Source organism: Pinus tabuliformis, chromosome 4_1 (genome assembly GCF_031772625.1).
Source record: "Pinus tabuliformis cultivar Carrire ecotype Pingquan chromosome 4_1, CPIR1, whole genome shotgun sequence".
Classification (NCBI taxonomy): domain Eukaryota; kingdom Viridiplantae; phylum Streptophyta; class Pinopsida; order Pinales; family Pinaceae; genus Pinus; species Pinus tabuliformis.
Genome location: NC_142303.1, coordinates 420720306 through 420738940, shown reverse-complemented (window position 1 = coordinate 420738940; position 18635 = coordinate 420720306). Strand labels below are relative to the sequence as shown.

Genomic DNA, 18635 nt, shown 5'->3' with positions numbered 1-18635 from the left:
AGTCCAAGGACCATTGAAATAATTTCCTAGGGGCTTTGAAAGGATTTATACTTCATCTCCTATTCTTTTTTTACATGCTACCTATCTGAGACTAAAGAGTTTTGTAATATGTAAAATGCAAATGGGGAACCAGATCACCCAATTATTCTATTGTCCTAAACAACTGTCTAATTCAATATGGAAATATTCTCTCAAGCTAAGGAATGTGTATGAATATGGGGTTACAAGCTGTCCACCAAAACTCTCAAAATGCAACTCGATGGATCTCTTCAATAACAATAGTGCTCTCTAAACATGTTTGAGCTACCAGATATAATAGATGAAGCAAAACATCACACTCCAATAGATGAGAAGGCACACATCTTGCTATTTTTTCCATTCAAATAGAGACCTTAGCCTCTATCCTAACCCTTCATCTGGCTTCGTGCAACTTACCGTCTCCTGTCTCTACTGGTCCATCAGCTCACACTAGGAACATTTACAAGATTGCAGTGTCCTTCTTTGGAAATCTAATACGAGTGGGAACAAATACAAGTAGGATCTTGTTGACACATATACCAAACGAGGTATGGAACTCTCTCTGTTTGGCAGCAGAAACTTTATCTTGCAAGCTTTTGTTGGGTATAATTGCCAGGCAAGCTATCATAATAGTGGTTAAATTCCCTATCTCTTAAATACATCCAAAGCCAGGAGAACGCCAATAGATCCTGGACAAGAAGAATTGGTTAAGAAGAACACAAGACGGCTCTTATGACATTATGAACTAAATCAAGTTTGTCCAATTTGAAGGTGATCCTCTCTTCCATTGTATGAAGCCATATCAAGGCATGTGATTTACGTTGCCACCTTTTCAACATAGTTAATATGGATGGAAAAGAAGATATATCCTCTTAATTAAGGGGTCAGATCCAAAACTCACTTTGGTTGTCCTCCATCATCTCTTCATTTACTGACCTTCATATATGACATTCCATAGTTTCAATTAATGAACTTTTAACTAACGAACAATTTTTTGGCTTGGAAACCCATTGGCCAACTTACTAAAAACACATTGAATTGATGACATCAATACTTGGGCTCATTCCTTGCTAATAGGGCATTTCTGTTGGTCCCCACTTTACTTAATCAGCCTGTGTTTATTAAATACATAATCCGATTGCCTCAAGATACACAAACATGAATATGCTAAACGTAGGATCCTTATAAGAGAAACTACTTTTTTTCTTCACTGGGTTGTCCTAGTGATTTCGAAGCATACAAGTTACTTGAAATAACACAATAAATGGAAAGATTGTCATGCGAGTATAGTTTAGAAGATTCTCTTTCTGGTGTCATGAGAGTCCCAGATATCAAGTACAATGCTAACTTGTTTGAAAGCTTGGATAATCCACTTTATGGTTACTAAAGGAACTGTGCCCGAAGTACAATGTATCCCATGGGATGACAAATCTTGCATTGTTTCCAATTTCTTGTTTGCAAAATTTGCAAATGCAGCCATCTTTTGAATTTGAGGATTATCTCCTTGCAGTTTATTATAGGCTCTACATCAAAACATGTTCAAAGGTGGTTTTAAACATCTTTTATACCTTGCAATAATATGCTTGCAGCTAAAAGAGTTTTATCTTTGAAGCAACTGTGAATTACGATGGGAGGGAACTATGCTAGGAAATTCTTAAAATGCCTATTTCCATAATGTCTGGACAATGTTTAACAATATTAAACATTAGGTAACCCGAGATCCCTATTCTGCAAAAGAGGACATTGATGGAAGAAATTACTACAGTAAATGGTTCATGGGAAGAAATGCTAGCTAGGAGTGGAGGTTGACTTTAATCAATGATTGTTGAACCCCAAATTTAGCAAAAGCTTCACTCGATGTTTTCTTTGTCACGGTTATTTCTTTGTTACTCTCTCCACAGGTATATTAATGTTAACAAGGTTGGTCTATAATATTTTATTACAAACACCTAGACAATCTGAATATCTTGTATTTTGTGAATCATTCTTCTTAGCCTTTTGAGGTTTTAAAGCTAGATAGGTGGTTTTACAAACTGAGAAGTATTAATATTTGGTTATTGTATTACATGACATGATCTTTTCTTTAGTATTTTCTGAAACACTAATAGCTTGTATACACCTTGTAAGTTCTTCACTTGGGAGGAGCCATAAAGTGATTACGTTGTTTGTATTGGTGCAGAGTGGGTTTCTGATATGCCAACAGTGCAAAGTTTATAAATGTTTAACCTTTCCAGATGCAAATGATGGCGGATCTTGAATTCTAGAGGAACAGCGTCTTTAAGTTTATTGTGGTTTTTAATTGGCTTATTTTATCCAGGTGTATATGCTTCGAGAACAATGATAGCTATTACGCATCGCGCAAAGTATTGTATATTGTCAAGAGGTATACAATTGTAAGTGATGTATTCATGAGGTGGTCAATTCTGGTAAGACCCTTGAAATGAAAATTGAGATGAAAAATTTAGTACAGAGGAGACGAGTGATATCAACTTAGCCATTTGATAGTTACCATCTGCAATGGTTTGATTGGTTTGTGTCTTATATAAGGGAAAAATGAATTATAAGAAAAACAGTTAAAAGAAAAGTCAGAAATAACATTTTCATAATACATATATATATTTTTCAGAGAAAAAAAGCAGAAATGCATTATATTAAGATAATATAAAAGCCATCATAAGATACATAAGGGTGGCATATGAGGCCACTTCCAGGATGTTTGAGAAAGCATATGTCGGCAGATGATCAAAACAGTCCCAAAAAGCAGGCAGCATGTGGATATATATATGAAAATTGATTTTGTTGGCCTCCTATGTATACCATTTGGTGATGCATGGTGGTGGGTTCTTTTTAACCACATTTCTTTTATCTTTGTAATTTTAACTTTATATCTTATCCTCCTCTAATCTATTCCAAGTATGGTATGACTATGTCAAATAAATATTCATTAGCAACATTTTAATAGCCGATTGTATAATATGGTATGAATATGTCTAAATGCATTGAAGTGTGGGGAGCAAAGTATTCACTAGATTTGAACTTTGGCCCACATAGTGAGCACCCCTCCTTACCGTTCAACCATATATTTGTTGACACAATTGAAGTAATAGAGGGTAAATCGAAGAGGTAATGGTTGGAACCTTAATGTCTCAAAATGAGTGCAATCGATAGGACTAGATGTTTATTGTACCTATGTGGCACATATGTTATGTTTCCACCTCACCATAGGTTGCTCATGGCTAAACATTTTATATGTTGTACCATTGTCTTCTTCACCACCTTAGATTGCCAAATATTTTTGTTGAAGACAAGCAACACTTAAATGGTGCATGGTGTCCACCACTACCCTTAGTATTGTCCAAAAGTGATTGAGAAATATTGAGTAGCGCTCGGTAAAATGGTGCATGTTGTTTATTATTGTCTAGAGTATCTTCTAGAAGTGTGAGAAATATTGTGCATGGATTGGTAATTTGTGATGTATTATTACGTTATGTAAATATAAATTTAAATATTCGGCGATTGTTCATTTTAGAAAAAATTGTTAATTATCACACAAAATTATTCATAGAAAAAGTAATAAAAGGACAAAGACATTTTTTTATGGGTTATTTTTAACAAAATATAAAAGTAATAAAAGGACCACGACATTTTTTTATGGGTTATTTTTAACAAAATATATATTAATTTTGTAGGAGAAAGTCTACAATACTCAAGGTTAGTATTGATACAATTAATTATTCTTGTACTTTCCTAATTTATTTTTTATTTTTATTTTTCTTAATTGATAAGATGTTTCTAAATTAACAATTTAGTTAAATTGATGTTTTTTTTGTTAGGAAGCTTTATATTAAGGCAAAATAAAAAAAATACATATGATAATTGTTTTGTTGATGCCACTGGGCTACTATTGGGGAAACTATGTTGAAAAATGTGTAACTAGGCTCAGTCTTCATAAATATGAAACGGATTTTTGATTCTTGTATTTTGTAAAATAAAAGAAAAATTATTATTGTTATTTTTGAGCATGCTCAAGGTCTTTTATTTTAGAGGTCAAGCACTCATTTAGTGCTTTTAAGGTTTGTCATAGGTCAAGAGGTCAAAAGAGTCACTGTCATAAGTTGAAGACCCCTTTGGGCACATTGTAACTTGTAAAAATAATTCTTTTCGTGTTTAAAAGTGTCAAAATACCCTTCAAGACCAAGTCGGTCTGGGAGCTATGAAGTCGACCTATTTTGAGGAGCCACGTCCACCTTAAGATGCCTATATAAATGAGGGAACTCGACCTTCTTGGGACACACTCACTTCTCACTCATTCAAGCAAAGGAGAAGCACAAGAAGGCTAGCAAAAAAGGAGGATGAAGAAAAGAAGTTTATGGGTTAATTCTCTCTCACACGTGCGAAGAAGGAAGGCGAGGGTTTGCTGCTTCAAGGTTGAAATTCTCTATATGCTAGAAGAGGGTTGAAATTGTTGGAAGAAGGGCCTAATAGGTCACCTACTAGCCCTAGATAAGGAAGCAAGGTAAGCGAAGTTGTTGGGAGGCCTTGGAAGGCTAAATTTCACTCACACATGTGGGTGCAGTAGCAGTTGTAGGGGGCTGAAAATTTCAGACCTGTAATAGAGGCTGAAATTCTAAAGCTGGGGGTCAAAGTTGTGCTGTTGGAAGAGATTTGACTAGGTTTGGATTGGACTAAGGAAGCACATCATCTGGAGAGGCCAGACTTGGTCTTGGAAGGGTATTGGTCTTGGTCTAGAGGTCTTGGAATTCGTTAATTGAAGAATTTGTAAGAAGAGAAGAGATTTACGGGTTTTCCTCTGAAGTGGTGAGGTTTTGGCCCTAGCTTGCAACCTATATCTTGTGTTCTTGTGTATGATTGTTCTTCTTTTTTTGATATATGTTTGATGATAATAACGAACATAATAATAAGAGAAGAAGCTAATAAGTAAGAAAAGGTAAAAAGATATCACAAGCTGTTATCATAGATAGAGAAATCATCTTAACTTTTGCTCTATAGGTTTCTCAACAAACTAGACCACTAGCTAAACATTAATTGTTTTGTCAGAAAAAATTAACATTGACTACTAACTATATATGCTTTTACGTATCAAAATTGGGCTACCTTCCCTACCTGTTTATTGGTGATATTTAAAGACTACCATAAGATAACTGTAAAACAACAATAACATGATAACCATATAGACTGGTAGTTATTAGGGAAACATGTTGCACCTTGTCTAGTTAGTTGGAGAGTTCACCTAAATGGTTTTAGGTGGAGCTGCTTCATCCTATGAGTCATCAAACTCAATGTTGGCTAACTATTCTGCCAATACATTGATTTTTTGATCCACTTGCCAATATGCCTCTAAATCTCGTCCAGTTGGAATTGAGTTTCCTATTGAGCTTCTGATATTTCACTCATTATTTTTCCCATGATAATCTTGACTTGCCATCATACATCAATTACCCTGAAATAGCGTATTTGATGGGAATAAGTGGAACTTGTATTCAAAACTCAGTTACCAACATGTTCTAGTGTATTAGAATTTGAAATAAATCTCCATCTAATTCTGGTGCTTTCTTTCGCCTCAACAATCTATCTTTGAACCCCTGGTGGGGTGTAAATGAAGTACCTATTGGTGGTCTGCTTAGCGACTTGATGAGCATGTAGGTGGAGGTTACTTCATATGACTTTTGATTTATATGACCTGCAACACCTTGGCCCTCTACACTCCTTAATCTCCCTCTATGTCCCCGTGGCATGATTGGAGAGTATTTTGTTTTGGTCACCTTGTCAAAAATCATACATGGATAATGATCATTATGGTGTTCAAGTAGTTAGTTCAAGTACCAAGTGGCTTTCCCAAAGCCCTTGCAATGAACTAGACTAGAATTTTGTTCACCACGGTTGAAGGTCCCCTCTCACAAAGGTTAAGACAATGATTATCTATAAGATAACATAAAGACTTTGTGCCTCCCTTATCCTCCCACTGACAGCTTAGAGGTTTTAAATAATTGACTGGTGTTGAACAGGTGGGGTAAAGAGGAATTTCTCCTCTAAATTCGATACAGGACCCAAGAAAGAAACAAGCAACCAGCTAGACTAAAAGAAGGAACAAATTTCCCAGGAGGATGATAGTATCAATTCACTAATCGACCCACTCTCCAATATATTGACCATACCAAATAACAGTAGCTCTCTAGAGAACTAGAGGAAAAAGACAATGGAACACTGTAAACCTTAACAACAAGGTATACAAATTTAGAATTACCCCCTGTACTTGTAAATTGAGCCGATTCAAACGAGGTTCCCTTCTCCAAGAGCTTAGATACTACTTCTAGAGTAGAGATAGGTAACTATTCACAGAGTTAAGCTAGCAAGACTTAAACCCAAAATTTTCGCTACCACGGAAAAATTGTAGTGACTTCTGCACAACTCTAGTTCTTAGCTTTGCATGCAAACATTGTATAAAAAGCTTCACAAAGATGGTAATTATCCTTCTTGTACCACCTATTGTCGCCCAAAATGTACACCTAAGGCGCAACTCTCAGAGTAGGGGTTTCCACCTATTCTATACTCACTTCATTTAATCTCTCTCCTAGACAAGCTATGGGGGTTAGCCCCTAAAGATGGATGAAAGAGGAAAACTTGTTGGAACAACAAGTTTTAGGAGACTAAGGACAAGGCAAAAAATTCTCTATACAACCTCATCTAAAGTTAATTGGAAAGTAAGATTATGATTATTGAGTAAGGTGAATTCAAAGAGATAGATTTGATCAAATCAATATGACACTTAATGAGATAGGGAGTGAGAGATCAGTGCCTTAATAATAATGCTCAAATACAAATTAAATTACTAGCACAAAATGAACTATATCTCAAGTCACAAGACAAGTAATGTTGCAAGACAAGGTTAGTACGAGAGATCAAAAGATTACAACAATTGGATATATGAGTAATAAGAGATAAGATCGCACTTCAAGTAAAATGTTATTCAAGAAACAATAAACTTGAAAATGACAAGTACAACAATGTAAGCTTCACAATTAATGAGGGACATTTTTTATTTTATTTCCATCTTTGTTAGAGAGCTCTGATGGTGGCTCCCATGGAGTTTCAGGGGCCCAACAGCCCTGGATAAGATGGTCTAGACATCGCTCCCGTCTCGCTTGACCTCTAACTACCTACCCCTCCCAACCCCCTGCGACCCTCAACCTTTCACCTCGTGGTTACCTGATCCACTGCGGCTCTTCATTTGGCGGTTACCTAGTTTCCACACCGTCCCTTTTTTCTTACCTCGACAACAGTCTTTCCACCAATCGTTTACTGACGGTTACTATGGAGTTGGACGAGGTAGACTATGAGGAGGACCCTCATCCCCAGGAGGTCATATGGGCTCACCAGCACTCCGTGTCGGGCTCTGGTCCTTTTGCTGCAACCCTGCGCCCCCTGTCAGCTGCACCTTTCGTCCAGGCATGCGCAGGTTATTCTACGCCTCATCCCCCGCCCTCGGTTCACATCGACGACGCCCCTGGTCTGGATTGCCCCCCGCTATCACCGCCTACCCTAAACCTACTTGGAACCTACCTTCAACCCTCGCCCACTTTCGACACTCCATTACCTCAACTCCCCCATATATCCACTCTGCATTGCACCCCGTCCACCTCTCGCATCCATTCGTCTGGGCCTCCCTCACTCAATGGAAAGGGCTAATAAGCCATATATTGGGTATTTAATGCCCTCAGAGCAGCACGCGACTTAACGCGATAACACGGGAGCGGGCAAATTCGGCATTAAATAATATTTGCCCGCTCCCGTGTTATCGGGCTAAGTGGTGTGCTGCTCTGAGGACATTAAATACCCAATATATGGCTGGTTAGCTCCAGCCCTCACTCAATAACCTTGCCCTCTCCAGTGCAAACCTAAATCCTGGCGGCCTAACCCTAACACCCCTATTCGCTCTAGCTGCTTTAGTTCCCCAATACCCAACCCTAAATCTACCCCTTCCACCCCCTAGACTGTAAATTAGGGTTGTCGTGGTCACCTCAAGGACTACCCAACTACGCGACGCTCGAACAAGCCTAGGAAAGGCAGGTGCCTGAAAACAGTGGACAAAGATATTAACCTAGCACTGGGTGAAGACATTTCGATGGGTGAAGTCGTAGAGACTACAAAGAAGGTAGTGGTTGGTCGTGTGCGTGGCAGAAACTACTTTGTTGACTGTCTCCGCTTACGGACCACCGAGATCTGGGGCTCCTTACTAAAGGAACTGCCCATCATCCAGGTACTGGCTCGAGGATAGTTTGCCCTGCGTTTCCACAGGGAGGAATACATAGACTGGATTTTATCTCGGTTTTGGCACATAGAATTTGCTTCGGTCCTGCTCAAGAGATGGGATCCACCCTTTGACCCAGAGAGGGAACAACTGGGAGCTGGGCTGATCTGGGTTCGCTTTCCAGGCCTTTCGATGCAATTTTGGACCCTTGTGGTCTTCAAGCGCATTGGAGATGCTCTGGGCACATACCTGAAACATGATCAATCCTTCGAGAAGACTGGAATCATGACAATGGCGCGTATCCTGGTACATTTGGATATAAGGTAGGGGCTAGAAGAAAAGATAACCCTCCATTGGAGACATTTCTCGCGTCGACAGAACCTTAACTATGAAGGTGTTCCATTTTGTTGCATAAGATGCCATAAGGTCAGCCACCTCTACAAGGACTGCCCTTTGCTCACTCCTTCTACACAGGCTGCTACAAAAGGAACGAAGCATCGTCAGTCGGAAGACCCGATTGTGGATGAGCGTCCCACAAGTCTGGATCACTCAAAGGTTGCGGATGGAGACACTGCACAACAAACCAGTGCTCCACAGATACCACATATATCCCCTCCACTGACTCGATCCCGGTCTGCTGTGGAGACTGCTCCTACATTGGGTAATACTTCTTCTCCCTCTCCCACTGCGTTGCTTTTTAATAATTTAAATGCACCTTTGGTTTAGTTTGCATCCATCTCTTGCATGATTACCCCCATGAATTGTGCGCTTGAACCTCTCTCCCCCATTTTTTCCACCACGCCACCGATGGTCCATGAACATAATCACCTCCATAATCCTCCCTATTGCCCTACTACCTCGGGCTCACACTCCTACAACCTCCACTCTTGTCAACTGGCAAACCCTAATCTGCTGGGTCTAGGTATCCCTCCCCCCTCCATCAAGCTCAAACCCACCCGGGGCAGACCTTCAAAGATTGCCGAAGCCATAAAATCCGCGGGGGTTGATGTGGCCTAGGGGCGCTAGAACACCATTGAAAGGGCACTTAGAGCAACTGACACCCTTGACTCTGTTCCCTGATGAAGCGACTTTCATACAACTGTAGGGGTTTGTCTTGCCCCTCCAAAAAATTGGCCCTCAAGCGACTCTTGCATTGTATACCCTGTGACATGATACTACTCCAGGAAACCCTTAGTCCATCTGAGCAAATTGTTGAGACCCTCCAAGCCATCTTATCCGACTGGCACCTCCAAGCTTTGGATGCAGTAAGAAGATCTGGGGGTCTAGCCATTGGGATAAATCCTTTAACTATAAAGGTGATATCCTCATAGGGAGGCTAGGGCTTCCCGGGCATGGACATTTTCTCGACAGAATTGGGCAAACAACTCCGCATCATGGGCATGGACATTTTCTAAGTAGAATTTGGCAAACAACTCCACATCATTAATATTTATGCCCCAAATCAAAACAGACTTGCCTTCTGGCAATCCTTTCTGAAAAATCCCTTGATCAACAAATCTACTATTCTAGGGGGAGACCTGAATTTCTCCACTGGACATGAGGAATCCTGGGGACACCACTCGCAGCTTGATCCCCTTTCTGAATAGTTGAGCACCCTCTTGGAATAGTATGGACTCATAGATGTCCCCATGAACAAAAACATGCCCACGTGGCTTAACAGGTGGACCGATGACACTGCCCTTGGCCGAAGGTTAGATAGATACCTCATTCTGGAAGACCTCCTTCTTTCCCTCACCATCTTCAAGCAATGGGTGGGATCGAGGGCAATATTGGATCACTCCCCCATTTACCTGGAAGTCGTTGGCACAACCATAAAGCCTAGGGTGCCATTCAAATTTAACTCCACCTGGTTAAGGACCCTGACTACATCAAGATGGTCTCGGATTTTTGGCAAGCTCAGCCTCCACCCATGGACCAGAGAAAGGCTGAAGGGTTTTGCAGAAACCTGAGACAACTCAAGAGATTAACCATTGAGTGGGCAAAGGAAAAAGGCTAGGGATGAACACAATCTGGCTGACATCGAATCACAGTTTGCCTCCTTAATGGATGAAAGTGGACAAGGTTTCGCATCCATAGAAGCTAAGCTTCATCTTGTAGATTTCGAGTCTCAGAGATCTAAGATTCTACTTGATCGGGAAGAAACATGGAGACTGAGAAGTATGGCTATCTGGCTCCAAGCGGGAGATGGAAACACAAAGTTCTTTCATAAATATGCAAATGGAAGGAAAGCTAGCAATACCATCTGGCAGATTCCCTTAGCACTGGATCAGATTGCCAACACACACACTTAGCTCGCACAATTGGGTATATCACATTTCAAGCAGCTCTTCAAAGCCTCGTAAGGAACATCACTTGCTGAAATCATCAGTATTGCAGGCCATTTCCCTGGATTTGTGGAACCTGATGGGATGGAAGACCTTATCAAACCAATCACCATGGGGGAATTGGAGAGAACTCTCAAGTGGTTCAAAAAGGACAAAAGTCCAGGACCAGATGGCTGGCCTGTGGAATTCTACCTTGCCTTCCTCGACATCATGGGACCCGATCTGCTAGGGGTGGTGGAATTAAGTCGGATCCTCGGCCGCATATATGCCCCTATAAACTCTACCTTTATTGCCCTCCTCCCTAAATCAGATTCTCTGCTCTCCTACATGACTTCTGTCCTATATCCCTCTGCAACTGTCTCTATAAAATTATTGCAAATCGCATCAAGCCAGTCCTATCTAAACACATCTCACATGATCAATTTTCCTTCCTTCAACATATACAAATCCATGAAGCCATCGGATCTGCCCAAGAGGCCCTCCACTCCATCAAGTTGAAGAATTTGAAAGGGGTGTCGCTTAAAATCAACCTCTCAAAGGCTTTCGATAAGGTTAGTTGGTTATATCTAAGAATGATACTCACCCATCTGGGGTTCCCACTAGTATTCATCAGATGGATAATGGGATGTATTACCTTAGTTTCCTTTGCAATCCTAATTAATAGGTCCGCCTCCCTAACCTTTCTGGCGGAGAGGGGAATCAGACAGGGCTGCCCCTTATCCCCCTTACTTTTCCTCCTGGTTATGGAAGGACTAAGCAGACTGATAGCGACTGAGAAGAGAGTTGGGAGGATTCGGGGCCTCAAGATCTTGGAACAATGCCTTATAACACATCTGCTATTTGTTGATGATATTCTCATATTCCTAGATGGGGGAATACAAGGCACCATCTCCCTCACTGAAATATTGAAGCTTTTCAGTGCTGCTACAGGCATGGAAATAAATGGGGAAAAATCTACAATTTCCTTCTTTGATTGCACACAACAAGAAACACAGCTAGCACTACAAAATTTCCCCTTCCAAACCTTGGGAATGAAGGATGGACTGAAGTACTTGGGCTTCAAGATCAAAGCAGATAGTTATAAAATTGCAGATTGGACTTGGTTGATTGCCAAGGTGGAGAAAAAATTAAATAATTGGAGCCACCGCCTACTCTCCAGAGTTGGTCCGCTGGTGCTTATCAAAGCAGTGCTAGAAGCAACCCTAGTTTTTTGTTTGGATCCCCCTGGGGATTCTACATAGAATTCATTGAGTCTGCAGTCACTTCCTATGGAAGGGACACAAAGAAGGGAAGCCCTTTGCATGGGTAAAATGGAGCAGGATCACAACTCCTAAAAAATGGGGTGGCTGGGGCTTAAAACATCTACCTGCTTTCGCTCAGGCAATGGCAGCAAAAATTGCCTGGATTCCCCTGAAGTGCAAGTGCCTTTGGTTGGAGGTGGTCACCCACAAATACATATGGCCGAGCACTGTCTTGGACTGGCTAAGAAGACCCTCATGGAACAGGAAGGGTATATCAGTAATCTGGAAGGTTGTATTAAACACTCTTTCCATCATTAGAAGGGACCTCATCTGGAGGATTGGAAATGGTGGGTTTGTTCGAATAGGGATCGATCCATGGATAGGCAGTGAAATGCCTATCAGTTTCCACCGGATTTGATCTCCCTGCTAAACCACAATGGAGTACACTATATCACACATCTTGGGGACCCTCACAACACAACCTTTTCACAGCAAGCATGGAAAACATGGGAGGCATGGGACATTCCAGACCAATGGCAAAAATAGTGGAGAAATTACCTGCAGACATTAATAGAATCCCATGTTTGCCTAAGAGATGAGGAGGATGAATTGATCTGGGTTTTTTCAAAGAAAGGGCACTACTCCCCTAAGGAAGGGTATGATATTATACACGCTGATCACAAGCCGGATAGATTGAAGAGCTGGTGGAGTAATCTATGGAAGCTAAAAGCCCCTCCGCACACCAAACTCTTGATGTGGAACATTATAATGGGCAAAACACCTTTAGGTGCAAACCTTAGGAAAAGGGAATTTCCAGGCCCGACTTGGTGTGTATTATGCCATGCAGAGGAGGAATCGAACCACCATCTATTCCTCTCATGTACCACAACTCAACATACCTGGGCGCAAGTCATTCATACGCTAAGAATCCCTCAATCCTGGAGCGGTGACGACATCCCCAGCGCCTGGGAAAGATGGTGGGAATCATCATCTGAGTAGAGAACTCAAAACCCGTTGCTTTTGGTCTGCTGGCACATATGGATGTGCCGAAAAAAATAATATTTAGGGGCCGAAATATAGTCTGGCCTTTGATCCCCCCAAAAATCTGTATGAGCTTCGAGGAAATCCCGGTTGAGGAACCTGCATTTAGGACCCGGAACATCACATAGGAACAGATAGACAAAGAACACCCCTGGGCATACTTCGATGGTGCAACACAAGCTCAAAGTTGTGGTGGAGGCTTAATCCTTCATCTGTCTAATTCACATTTCTTTCATATTTGCATGGCATTGGGAGAGGGCACAAATAATTTCGCAGCGCTGCTTACTCTCCAACACCTCCTATACTTCACAATACAAAAATAGTGCAGACATCTTCAAATATTTGGAGATTCCAAAATAGTTATAATCTGGTTCAACAACTCTACAACATGCCATGCATATACACTCAGAACTATTTTGGATGATATTATTTTTCTCAAAACACATTTTGATCATGTCTCATGCACTCATATTTACAGGGAGCGCAATGAGGGTGCGGACAAGCTATCGAAAGAGGCAACACATTGTCCTCGAGGAGAATGGATGATTACAAAGCACTCACCAGAGCGTACCTATCGCTTTTTCCACAGACCATATATGGACTAGGCACTTCAGAGGGCTGACAGGCCTTAATTTCATCGGTCTTATTTTGTTTATATCTCTTTTTGGCAACAAAATAGTAATCACCAATGGTGAATTTTTGAATATGTAATTAATATGTATATGCACAACAACCATCAATACTCCCAATACAGGGTAATTTTGTTGAAATTTACAGTTTTTGTTTCTTACAAACTCTTTACAGCTGAGTACGATCATGGTACTTTCATATGCCTATGGCATTTACAACATGTAATTTTCACAAAATATTGGAAATTATGATATTTTATCCCTGGGGAAAAAAGCTTCACAATTAAATGACTTGAGCTCACAATTCCACTTACAGATAATCAATTGAAATGCAAGATCTACCTATGTGGAATGAAAGATCTCGGTCAATTTTAATTATATGCCTATTCTAAGGTGAAGGCCTTCTCTTCGATTATCAAAGCAAGTCTTAGAACAAGGTTGTTGGGAGAACTACTAGGGAAGGAGGCTAAGACCTCATTAACGATACCTACCCAAGAGTTTTAACAACCCAAGTGCATTTGTTCCTACAAGGGACTTAGACACAAGAAAACTGCAAGGTCACTCGTTTTAACTGTTGTTTAAGGGTCAAACTTTTCAAATTGGAAATGAAGAAGGTTGTCCTATCTCTCTATCAACCAAGCTTATGCAATGCAAATGCAAATGCTTCAATGAGATGAAAATGCAAATGCTTCAATGAGATCCAATTACAATGGTGCTCCAATAGAGAAAATTTATAACCAAGATTTATGATAGTCACTCAAAATAAAAGATTATGAGCCAATGATCCAAATGAAACAATTCTTAAGATTACTCAATGAAATGGAAATGCAATTAGATTAGATGGCAACATCTCACAATGCCTTTGACAAGAAATGCCTCTTAATATATCTTCACTTATTTTAGACAATGGAAACAAGTAATGATGTCTAATCAAAGCACAATTGAATGATGACAAATGAAATTGTTAACAAGAGATTAGAAAGACCACTTTTAATCTTCAATTGCAAATGAAACACAAGACGAGATATTTCACATGCACTTTAGATAGAGTAGCTAATTAATGAATGCAACTAAAGAGATCAGATCTAAACTATGATAACAATGAAACTAGCAATGCAAGAGAAACAAGTTAGTAAGCTAGATCTAAAGACTAAGAGAAAAAGAAGAAGATGATGCTTGCCTTTTAATAACGAGGCGGGATACCATGGGATTGAGATCCCAAGCTCCCTCAAGAAGAAGATCTTTATTATTATATTACAAGAGAAGAAGTCCTTTGACAAAGGGAAGAACCCTTCAACTCAAGGAGAAATACAATGATTGAAGAACTTTTCCAGACAATCTCCTCAAGGTACAAAGATGAACCAGACCAACTATGAATTATGATTCCAAACAATTTAAAAAAACCAATCCAACCCTCAAAGGGCTCTCAACCTTCAACAAGGAATTATACTAGTAAACCAAGCCCATGACCTAGGTAAGAGAAGGCCTCTAAGACCTCATGACCTATTTAGAAATTCAATCAAAATTCTATTTAAATTTCATCAAAATTTGTATGATGATTTTCTTAAGATCAAGGCTCAATTTACTTCATTTTTTTTGGTCCTCCAGAACTTCGCAACAATAAAAAAAGAGGCTCCTTTGGGAGCTCTTGACCTTGAGGAAAAAGGCCCTAAAGAATGTGGCTTTCCCAAATTTTTTTTGCAACTGATAACAAGCCTATAAAATTTGATTTTTATGCCAAAAATATATGGTGAAACCTTCCAAAAATTCATTGAAAAGTCTTGCAAACTCACAAGGGTTAGCAAATAAATTAACGACAAGAATTTAAAGCCCTAGAGAGCTTGCGACTTAGAGAAAAAGGCCTATAATTCATACGTCCCTCAAGAAAGAGTCTCCAAAAATTATATGAGCCATAAACAAACCCTCACAAGGTGCTTAAACAATCCCTAAGGCTAGCGGCTACCCAAGAATGAGATTTGAAGAGCAAAAAATGGCTAAAACCCCAAGCAAAACCCTTAAAAAATTTGCAAAAAATTATGATGGAGGAAATCCTTGGAGGAAAAATTCAATTTGGAGGGAAATAAGCCTCCAAACCCTTGCGACCACTAGAAAAGGCTAGATGGCTCCCTTGAAAATTTTTGTTGCCCTCAAAATCCATAGTCGTCCAGACTAGGAGGCTGATCTTGGCTTCATAAAATGATTTCCTTCAAAATTTCAATGGGATCAAGCCTGCAAAAATATATACAAATAGATCCAAACCCAAAATTGATGCCTATCATCAGATCTACAAAATAAGCACAAGAAAACCCAACGAATATATATGAGACATAGAAATTATGTACAAGGTTATTAGAAGATATATACACAAGATCTATTCACAAATTTACAACGATAAGCTCTTTAAATAACAGATCTATCCATTAAAGCTCTAAAATAATTTGAAAGTTTTTCAAGATAAGTAAGATTTTGATCCAGAGCAAATGGTAAGGAAAAAACCTTTTCTTATTTCGAATGATAAGTCTTCAGATGACCCACTATGGTTTCTTCAACGTTTATTCTTGAATAGTTGGTTAATTCAACTGAGAATTTCCACAAGTATCCAAGATCTGATCAACAATATTATTTTCTACACACTTGAAAGATAATTGTTAGATCCACAGATATTTGGATAACACAGTGATAGAGGAGTCTAAGGGTTTAACCGAAAACCAATAGATCTGCTCCACCTAGTGTGTTTCTCCAAATCTAAACAATGATGCAAGGTAATTGTACACTAATGAATCTTCAAGAGCTAATGGAAATAACAAATTTAAAACACTAGTAGAACATTAAGCACAAGAGATCAGGAAGATTATACCATATAACTGAAAAATAACACCAGAACTTTTCCCCAAAGACTTATTTTATTGTCAAAAAAAAGAAAAAAAGAAAAAAAAGAAAAAAGAAAAAAGAAATATTACAAAGGTAACAGAGCTTCACTTGACCAAGAGCTCAAAATTTTACATGATGTTACAATGAGGAGCTTAGAGCTTCCTTATATAGAAAAAAATGAAAGCACGAGAGCCTCAAAGAGGAAAAAATGACTAGTTGATTTGATCCATGGCTTGATCTTCCTCAAAATAATTAGATCCCTTTGATTGCTGCTACATATATCTCTAAAAAGTTTTGGCCTCCTTGATTGATGTACTAGGTGGACCAATCTTTGACCTTGGGATGGTTTTGGACCACTTGAAAGTCTTCAAAAATATTTTTTTTTGGAATTCCCTCATTCAAAATAACCACTTGGACCAAAAAAATTGATTTCCTTGAGAAAATATTTTCCTTCTTGTTCAAAGAATGTTTTGTGGGTCTTTTCAGCCTTGGAAATGAGACTTCTCTCATTTTAATTTTTTGACTAATTTCTGGCTAGTTATTTTCCATTCTTTCCCCAAAAATAATAAAAATGACTCTAGAGGGGTTTAAACATATTTTTCCACCTTCAAAGTGTGTCCATATAGAAAGTTTAGAAGTTGAGGTATAATTTTGAGTACCCACACCCCCTAGAACCTCTATAGGCAATACTTTTTTACATCCTTACATCAGATATTACATAGAAAATCCCATACAAAGGGGGAATTTTGACAATACAAACATGACCTCTAGACTCAACCAAATTCTACGACACTTTACAGATGATCTAGTATGATAATTTACATACTCTATACACTTGTACTCACATAATACCTTACCATCAAGCCCCACTATAGCTTTGGGGCATGCTTGGAAGAAAAAATCTACCAATTATAAATGTTTAAAAACACAGATAATTGGTGGAGGAAAAAAAACTCCATAGAAAAAATCTTAGGTTATTTATATGTTTCACATGGCTTCGTAAACATACTAGAATCATTTTTACAACAAGGCCCACAAGATCGCAAAATTTGGGTTACATTATGATGACCAAAAGCTGTAAGATGATGGTGAAATTTGAAAATATCCTGACTGTTCTTCACTGTACCCTATTCTAGGGGTGGTTGACACATGAGTGGTCAACGCCACCAATGTTTCCCTTCCTCTCATAATTACAATTTCTCACCATGAAAACAATAGTTGTCACCTCCATGATTTAGTGTGCCTTCATTGCAGAAGTTTTCATCACCACCCTGACCAGCCATATGAACCCCATGGCCAATAGAACCTCCCACGAGTTGAACTAAATCAACATGACCCACATTCTCTTCTGTATGTAGGAAGTAGATGATAAGTTATGATCATCACAACCTCCTATCATCTGGACCCTGATGCATTCACACATGTATAATGACCACCCAATGTTGGGGGTGGAATGTTTGCAAGCATGAGTTCTCGACATTGCGTCCTAAGAGTTTCTTAATAGAAGTCAACCTAGTTTGAATCCAAGATGTGTGCTCCCATAGGTACCCTTACATTTTCCAATTTATCTGCTAATTTATTCCCTATTCTCCTAACATGTGAAGGGTTACAATTGGAATTTGAGCTAGTAGAAGACTAACTCACTCCGGGCTTCCCTCTAATCACTAGCTTTTGGCCTCCTTAGAAGGTGTTGTCCCATTTTGTAGTTTCTTTACCATTGAGACAATTATTTGAGAGTCCCCTTCTATCACAATTTTATTTAATCATTTGCTTATAACAACTCTTAGGCCATATTCTAGTGCAAGAACATCTATTGCATTGTTGCTCTCAATACCCACGAAACGTGAAAAAACATGAAGGGCCCTTCCTTGATCATCTCTAAGGATTCCTTCAAAACTAGTCAAACCTAGGTTTCCTTTAGAGGTCCCATCGATGTTGAGCTTGACATTGCTAGCAAGAGGAAGAGACCCACTTTATAGGACTATTGCATCTTTCTTCTGAAAAGTTGTTGTGTCCTTCGGGTTTCCTTGCCAATCCTGAGTGAACCACTTTACAATTAGGATAGACTCCCTAATGACCTTGCATATGCTTATCCATACCTATTCTAATGATTACTTAATATTTTTGAATATTCTTTATTTCACTTTGTAAAATTTTCCCATATTATAAAACTTGGCAAGAATATCATGCCTTGTTTACTATAATGTTATTGAAAGCACTG

At 39.2% G+C, this 18635-nt stretch overlaps 1 protein-coding gene across 2 annotated transcripts in view; it reads left to right on the top strand.

The window, feature by feature from the left end:
- LOC149176101 (chaperone protein dnaJ-like protein) overlaps positions 1 to 2529 on the top strand; it is an 81815-nt gene extending 79286 nt beyond the window's left edge. Inside the window, exon 3 of one of the 2 annotated variants that reach the window (XM_089419857.1) lies at positions 2336 to 2529. In XM_089419857.1, coding sequence (XP_089275983.1) covers positions 2336 to 2359 — 24 coding nt within the window. In that variant the 3' untranslated portion in view covers positions 2360 to 2529. Of the gene's footprint in view, positions 1 to 2197 lie in introns of both variants that reach the window. The other variant, XM_089419856.1, reaches the window with a different exon arrangement.
- The last annotated feature ends 16106 nt before the right edge of the window (positions 2530 to 18635 follow it).